This window comes from Odontesthes bonariensis, chromosome 3 (genome assembly GCF_027942865.1).
Source record: "Odontesthes bonariensis isolate fOdoBon6 chromosome 3, fOdoBon6.hap1, whole genome shotgun sequence".
In the NCBI taxonomy this organism is placed as follows: domain Eukaryota; kingdom Metazoa; phylum Chordata; class Actinopteri; order Atheriniformes; family Atherinopsidae; genus Odontesthes; species Odontesthes bonariensis.
The window spans coordinates 27959479-27968156 of NC_134508.1; the positions used below are offsets into that span (position 1 = coordinate 27959479).

At 42.7% G+C, this 8678-nt stretch overlaps 1 protein-coding gene across 1 annotated transcript in view; it reads right to left on the reverse strand.

Moving 5' to 3' along the window:
* iars1 (isoleucyl-tRNA synthetase 1) overlaps positions 1–8678 on the reverse strand; it is a 57286-nt gene that overhangs the window by 28688 nt on the left and 19920 nt on the right. The window contains exons 14-15 of the mRNA XM_075461398.1: positions 2832–2958; positions 922–995 (exon numbers count right to left, since the gene is read on the reverse strand). Of these exons, the coding sequence (XP_075317513.1) occupies positions 922–995; positions 2832–2958 (201 nt within the window). The remainder of the gene's footprint in view (positions 1–921; positions 996–2831; positions 2959–8678) is intronic.

The window sequence follows — 8678 nt, forward strand, 5'->3', positions numbered from 1 at the left end:
ACCTATTTAAGTAAAGACTCATTGATTAACTTTGTTGTGCTACTTTCCGGTGTGACTTGTCCTCTTTAAACTGGGTGCTCAGACACACGCATTGACAGCCAAAAATAAAAAATAAATAAATTATCCTATATTAGCAATGCAGAGGTTTGGATCTTGGAAGATACAAGTCAGGTTATTACAGATACTGACAACGGAATGGAAGTGAAACTAAATGACTGGGGCACCCCTTATGGGCATGGGTTATTAAGACAAAGTTAAGCTTAATTAAGCTGTTGTGGAAACTAAATTCTCTGCTGCTTATGCAACTTAAACTAATAATTATAAAAAGCATTCTAAATCAGCTATTGTTCCATTATGTAATATCGCCACATTATTTGCATATCAGATGATTAAGAGAGTTCCCTAAAACAACAATGCTGCAATTCAATTTCAAGGAGTTATGCTTCAAAACACTTTACAAAGTAAAGCTCTTAGATTTGTCCCTGTTTTCAACTCAAGATTTCAAACACGCGTGTAACATCAGACAGAACTGCTACAATCAGTAGCTCGTAAGTTATTCTTAAGAAGATGTCTCTTTTTATTCTTGAAGGTTGTGAAAAAAATATTTAGGTCACTTTCAGTCCTGCATCAAATCCCGAAGAGGAGCTCGACAAGAGCAACATCATTCCTCTGTCGATTAAAGATGGTCCGTGCGATGGAAGCGATAATGATGGTAGCGAATGATGGATCAAAGGGTTAACACGTGACCCAACGCTGTCTGATTCAGACAGATGTGCTACATTAAAGAACAACTGGCCTACATACAAACAGAGACACCATGTCAAGCGTATCATTACATTTCAACCCCTGTGCACATATAGTTTGTGAATATATAGCTATAGAAGAGTGACTGCAAATCCTGACGGCTGATCTGTGACTCACTTTTCCCGATGCAGGTCTGTTACTTTAACTCCGGTTAGCTCCTCCAGTTCAGCCATCGACCCGACACACACCACCTGATGAACGCACACAAACAATACACAAAGTATAACTTGAGTAAACAACAGCACAAAACAATGATCACAAGAAAATGAGGTGACACTTATTCATCCTTCAATAATTTAATAATTCAACTGGCTTCCACATCAATTATAACAAACTCAAGTAGTTTATTTATTTGATGGGATTTTTATGTGCTGAACATATTGCATTCTTGTGATTAATGCCTCCATTTTCTTTCCTGCAGAGTTCAGTTGAACACATAAGCAGCAATGAAGATGCATTAATTTTAAATTAAAGGTATTAGATAATGAAGACATTGCAGTATTGGCAAGCTCTACGTTGTCCTAGCAACCAGAGCGTAAAGGCTCCCCCCTAACAAGTTTTGTTTTGCTTAAACTACAGCAGAACTACTTGTCCACTGACAGAAAATTACCTGGCAACAATTTGTTAGGCTGGCTTTCAGTCCTCATTAAATGTTAATTGTGTTTGGACAGAATCAGAAGCTAAAGTAGGCCCTCTTCAACACACTTCCTGAGTAACTTCACCTTACAAAGTATGATAAAGTGTGTTATCAGGTCTCCTCAGAGAGATAACCTGTAGGCTCTGCTCTACTTTCAGCAAAGCACCAGGTAACATGGCCCAGATACACTCTTGCACACCACTGTGAGATGCAAAAGAAGAAGTGGCAAAGGCAAACACACCCAGAAAGCCACAGACTGAGAGAAATAGAACAACAAAAAGAAGAAGATACTGACACACACTGAGAAACAGACACAGAGATGCTTACAACTTTGGAAATGAGAGGCTGGGTTGCTGCTGAGGGGTTTGCGAAGGAGGCACCAGGGAGTGCAAGTGTTCTGGAAAAAGTCACAATGCTATTTCCAGCAAGCAGGTCGCTTGCTGTCCCTCTTTCAGCCAGGGGACCAACGCTTCATTTTTCAAATGCTCAAATAACCCAATTCTGACATCTCTATTCAGTTCAGTCTACTTCACATAGTCAGCCCAGTTTGGCAATGAATTTCCATAATAAAACAAACTATTACAGTTTGGCTCGCTTCTCCGCTGTCTGCCTCTTTTTTCCCCTCATTCATCGATTTTCCTCCCTTTCTTTGCATCTCTCATTTTGTGGGTGCTTTAAGTTATTCTGTCCCCTCCTTCTCCTGCTCTTGCTCCCCACATCCTCTTTCCATTAAATCCCAATAGTTGTTTGTCTTGAACACCTTTGAAGCTTCCTTAACTGGCATGAAGGGAAACCAACCACATTTTGAAACATGTTTATTTGCTGTTTATATTAATGAATCATTCATGTGCTGAGTTTATGGGGGCACTCTATAATGGTGCCTGAGGGGAGTCGACTGACTGCAGTACAGAGTACAGAGTCACGCTACACTCTGTGATCACCCCACTCTGCCACGTTAAAACATCTCTCCTATACATGCCTCCACACACACACACACAAATGGGCCACATATGCTAATTTATGCGAGTGTCAAAGAGGTCAGAAAGATACATTTTCACATTGCAAATTTATGAGAAGAACTGGATTTTTTTTGCTCATGCAGCAGACGAATCTCCCTCTGGAAAGGTACAAGTTTTTTTTCACACAAAGCTAATATTCATGGAAAATAAAAGTATGAGCCGCAGAGCCCTTTCGTGCTTCAAACAGTTTGAGGTGTGTGCTGCCAACGCTTCAATCAGCTCCCTCAGAGGAGATTAAGCATCTTGGTATTTGGTCATGACACAGATGGACTGTGTGATCTCTACAGCGTAAAAAGACACATTAGCAGCGTTGAAGACTCTATTAAAGCACATAAAGTATGCTTTTGTATGCGTAATATTGCTTTCCTAACCTCCTCAAAGTCTTCGCTGACCCAGAGGGGGATCGGTGTGCCCCAGTAACGGTTCCTTGAAATCGCCCAGTCACGTGCGTCTCTTAGCCAGTTCCCAAAACGCTTCTCACGCACGAACTCTGGAACCCTGCAGAAACAGATCATGACATACTTTAATATATGGGAGTGAAAATACAAAAAATGTAAATGATCCTGCTCGACGTGACAACAGGAATGCTTTTCTGATGTAGCCTCATTAAAGAGTCCTTTAATTGTCATTAGGAGAGTGATCACCAACCTTTTTTCTTCTGGAAGCATCGCCTCCCCATCACCAAGCCAGCATGCACATACACACACATCATGCAAGACTAATCTCCGAAAGTTTAATGGCACCATTTTCCAGAACAATGGGTCACAGTATTTAAATAAATGAAAAAGTATGGCCATGTTGAGCTGAACAACGCTGAAGACCATCTCTGACTGGTACTGAACGGGAGACTTAGCTGGAACTGCATCTTTTAACAGTCTGGGTCCAAAATCTTTTACCTTCAACAAAATGTGGAGGTGCTACACTCATGACTCCTTCGATGAAGACGTGGCAACATGGATAAAACAAGGCTTCATTTCCCCCCAAAACATATTAAATTATTGCATAAAGATGAACATACAGTGCAAACAGATGTTAAGAGCGTCTCTGCACAGCATTTGGTTTGATCCAGGAACTTGTAACCACTTATAGGGTCTAATTGTAGAGTTAATGTGTCCATGAGGTATGCCATTCTAATCAAAAACACATTAGTCAGCTGTTCGTATGCAGTCGTGAATGGAGTGCAGGCAACAGCAGTACTTCATCCTTTTACAGACTTTTAACAATCCAGCAAATGTAGCCTTGATTTTATACATAAGCAAATACTTTTTTTTTTACAGCCTCTGTGGAGTGAAGATCATGTGCACCCCTTCTGAACTTTGGTAACATCCTTAGGGGAGCATGGGTCCTCGGTTGGCAAATATTCACATTCAGATTAAAAAACAAAAAAATCCTTTTTTTTTTTAAATCCAAAACTATGGCATACACCATTAAACTGCACGTATAGCAAACATCTTTTGCAATTTTATGCTGCTATTGGAGCACTCTTGAACGTGCTGTCTTCAAACAACTGTCCTCTTACCTCCACCAGAACAACCTCTTGGATCCCTACCAGTCCGGGTTCAAGGTGGGCCACTCAACTGAGACGGCCCTCCTAGCAGTAACTGAGTCACTCCAAACTGCTCGAGCTAACTCTCTCTCCTCTGTCCTGATTCTCCTGGACCTGTCTGCAGCATTTGACACAGTGAACCACGACATCCTTCTCTCTACCCTGGAGGGAATGGGGGTTTCTGGCTCTGCACTCTCCATGTTCTCATCCTACCTGACAGATCGCTTCTACCAGGTCACACTGAGAGGGTCTGTGTCGAAGCCACGTAGGCTCACCACCGGGGTTCCCCAAGGTTCGGTCCTGGGTCCTCTTCTTTTCTCCCTCTACACATCATCTCTTGGTTCTGTCATCCACTCCCATAACTTTTCCTACCACTGCTATGCAGATGACACCCAGCTGATTCTGTCTTTTCCCCCTTCTGACACCCAAGTGGAAGCACACATTGCTGCGTGCCTGGCAGACATCTCGGGGTGGATGTCGATGCACCACCTTAAGCTCAACCTGGACAAGACTGAGCTGGTGTTTCTCCCGGGGAAGGGCTGCCCATTCAGAGACCTGGCCATCACCATGGATGCCTCTGTGGTGACATCAACCCGAACCGCGAGGAATCTGGGTGTGACCCTGGACGATGAACTGTCGTTCTCGCCAAACATCGCATCAGTGACCCGTTCCTGCCGATTCCTCCTCTACAACATCCGGAGGATTCGCCCCTTCCTCACCGACAAGGCAGCACAGGTGCTCATCCAGGCTCTTGTCATCTCCCGCCTGGACTACTGCAACTCCCTCCTTGCTGGCGCCCCGGCTTCTGCCATCAGACCTCTGGAGCTGGTTCAGAAAGCTGCTGCTCGTCTGGTGTTCAACCTCCCCAAGTTCTCCCACACCACTCCCCTTCTCCGCTCTCTACACTGGCTCCCTGTAGCTGCTCGCATCCAGTTTAAGACTCTGGTGCTGGCCTACAGGGCAGTGGAAGGAACAGCTCCTTCATACCTCCAGGCTATGGTCAAGCCCTACACCCCCGCCCGACCACTTCGCTCTGCGGCCACCAGGCGCCTGGCTGCCCCGTCACTCAGGGGTCCCTGCGCACGATCGACACGGTCACGGCTTTTCTCTGTTCTGGCACCCCGATGGTGGAACGATCTCCCGACTGATATCAGGACAGCTGAGTCGCTGCCCATCTTTCGCCGTAGGCTGAAAACCCACCTCTTCAAGAAAAACTTCCCTGATCCGCCCTCTTAGGACAGCACCTGCACCGTCCTAGTTCCTTACGCACTTATTGTTTCCTCCACCACTGGCACCCTCTATATTTTCATTATCCCCTACCCGAACCAGGGTTTGCATCCCATTCCTGCTTTTTCTACCTCTTTTATTTCTTCCCCTACCCGAACCAGGGTTTGCATCCCCACCCCGCTGTGACTGGTGTGCAGTTGGTGAGAGGCTGGTTGGTTATCGCACTTACTCTAGCACTAGTTTTGCTCTTAGCTGTTTGGTAGTGGAAGGAAATGCACTTATGATTTCTTGTGACCTGAAGTTCTTTTGCCTACCGATGTTGAACGCACTTATTGTAAGTCGCTTTGGTTAAAAGCGTCTGCAAAATGACCGTAATGTAATGTAATGTAATGTATTGCAAAATTATTTTAGCTTAATCTGACAGGAAAGTTACATTATTATAAAATCCATGCAGGCGCTATCTGAGAAGAGAAGCCAACGAGGGAACCCTCAAACTGCAGTACTGCTGTCTGATGCAAGCATGCTCAAAATCAGGGGTCCAGTCAAATGGTCTTTTTTTTTTTTCAATATTTTTCTTTAGGAAGTTTCCTAACTGAATGAAATGACCCCCAGGTATCTAAGCAGCAGCCATGATAGGAGCTGTTCAGATTCTCTGAATTCTCAGGGAAGGAGCTTCAGTGCTTCGTTTATCATCTCTCTTTGCATAACACTGAGTCATCCTGTAAGAAAGAGAGACAATAATTCCATCAAAAAACTCCCTGCGGTCACAATATTCAAAAAGATGCTCGATTCTTTTCATCCAGCTGTACTAACTGTGGAGGACAAGAGTGTGGGTGAACATCCTGTAACATCAATATCTTTCACTTTTGTGCTTTTCCTTTTTTTTTTTTTTTTTTTTCCTCTCTGAATCACAAAGCTTGACAGCAAAGTGATATACTAATACAATATATAAAAACAGTATAGAATCTGTATAACAATATGATCAGCTTACATTAGACAGCAAAATATCTAGAGCATCTTTCTGAGAATATTTATTGAACAGTTTTAGTTTCAATGATGCGGACCAACATCCCAGCAAAGCGTCAGTGTGGTCAGATTCTCACTGCAGCGTAAATCCTTAACAATTCCTCCTACCATCTTTCCAAAAATCCATGACGATTTCCAACAAGGTTAAGATAAAGAGCTTAGTAAAAGATTATAGGAGGCCATTTTAGACTATTGGACCGGAACCCGGGTCATTTCTGGCTCAATGAAAAACGAAGATGTCGAGAAACTCGAGAATATGTTTTACAAATTCACTCTTCGACTGCATCTTCTAAAACCCCGAACAATTCACCGCTTTGAGAATGAGACTTGGACATAACCTGTTTATTACTGTCCAGTGAATTTTCTAATGACAAAGTACAATTCCTTCACTGAAGTGGCTTCTACTTCTTCCTTATTTTTAGCTCTGAAAATAAACCTGAAGCGCTCTTCTTATGAAGCTCAGCTGAAAAGGTTAACATTCCCTCCAAGGCATCTTCCTCCTTTTTACCCCCTTCTTTTCCTCTTCATTCATCCCATTTTGCCTTGGATGATTTCTAGCTTTAATCTCCTATCTCTCAATCTCCTACTTTTCCCTTTCATTTCATTTTTCCATCTCCTTCTCTTGCTGTGCCAGGCCGTGCAGCACAGGAGAGCAGTGCAGTGGGGAGCATAAATCGTCACCAGGATCCACGCGCTAAGCAAAGAGTTCATCAATTCCCATTTGTAGCAGGCATTTCTATTTAGGCCCCTAATTTATCAATTTAATGATTTTCTTTTTTCCTCTGCCGCTGCTCAACACCAAGCCACCATTATTCATCCTCCTTCTATCAGTTCATGCTAAATGAAGAATTTAAGGTGTGTAGTCTTGTGCTCGAGACACAGAGGAGTTATTCAACATGTTCAGGCTCTGATCATAAGTCACAGATGATGGGGTCGGATTCAAAAGAGAGATGGAGAGAATAGGGTTGTGGTCAGGGATGGGAACTAAGGAAGAGAATGGGATCATGAGGAAAAACACAGGAATTAAAGGAAGTTAGGTTAAATTAATCTTTTCATCAACCGAGAATGTCAAGTTTTGATTAATCTGTGTGTTGAGTAAGAGCAGCTTTGTGGTTGCAACGCTTTATTAAACCAAAAATACAGCAAAGCTGTATTAAAAGAGGTACTCATCTGCATTAAAGCAATGTTTTTGGCTCTTATGTAAGCTATAAATGCTGGCAACTTTTACCTTAATCTTTCTACCTACAGTATTCACTTGGCACTGAATTACTTCCAGGCAAGGCCATTTCATATTACATTACCGTCTAGGGTTGTACCTTATGTAACCAAAGGGGGGTTAATTATGACCATGCACAGTTCAGCATCTCCTCGGTGTGTGGAAGCTGATCCTGGATGCTCCTACATCAGTTTGTAAATTTCTGCTATGCTTGGTTGGATAAGAAGAAGTTTATAATACAAAAATGTTGTATTGAATCGGACATAGACCTAGAACTCTTGCTCTCTATTGACAAGCAGACAGTGAAAGTGGACCTAAGTTTTCCTCTGTTGCCCAATCCAGAAGCGGACCAGGATTGTGGAGGAATTTAGTTATGAAACACTGTCAAAAAACTGGTCAAAATTGGTCAAAAATCCTTAACTCTTCTTAGCGTCCCAACAAAAGAAAGCTTCATGACCAGTTTACTGTTACTGCGGCCATGTCTCTATTCCTCTGAGCCTCATCGCTTCTCTTGACCCCCCCACATGGTTGGAACATGGAGAGAAAGAGCATAATTCCATCCACTCACAGAGAAACAATCAGAACATGCGTGTGCACATGGTAACATTTTCCTGGTGATCAGATTTTTTAAAAAGGTTTATGCCACCCAACGCAATCTGATCAAACATCCATTCCGATTGGTCCTGAATCTGAACATTCTTATAATGACTCGACTGCTAATCTAGTTTTGGGCTCTTATACACCAAACTGACGTCAAGAGCCAGCAGCGACAGCAGGACTCCCTGCTGTGTCTGTGTGATGGCCTTCAACTGCCAAATATGACGTACAATCGACGCCTCAACAAAAGGACATAACCTTGCAGTGCAGAATGGAGCAGGAGGTTATACATTATTCAATAATGCAAAAAAAGAAACAGGTATGCAAGACAGTGAGACGTGTTTAAGTGTTTAGACTCAAAGACCTACATACAAGTCTAAATTTACACATCACATGGCTTGTTTTGAACATGTATACTTTTATCAAGCATTTAAGTTTTGTGCATAAAATAATAACAGCTGATGTACAGTGATGTACTGCCGAATTCATTCACTAAATCAAACAGCTGTTCGGTACGATAATTCTACAAGTTAAATAAGCATAAAAAAAACGCCATTGAAGGTGTGCGACAGAGTCAGTAGTGCGCCACACAACAAAAAGATGAGA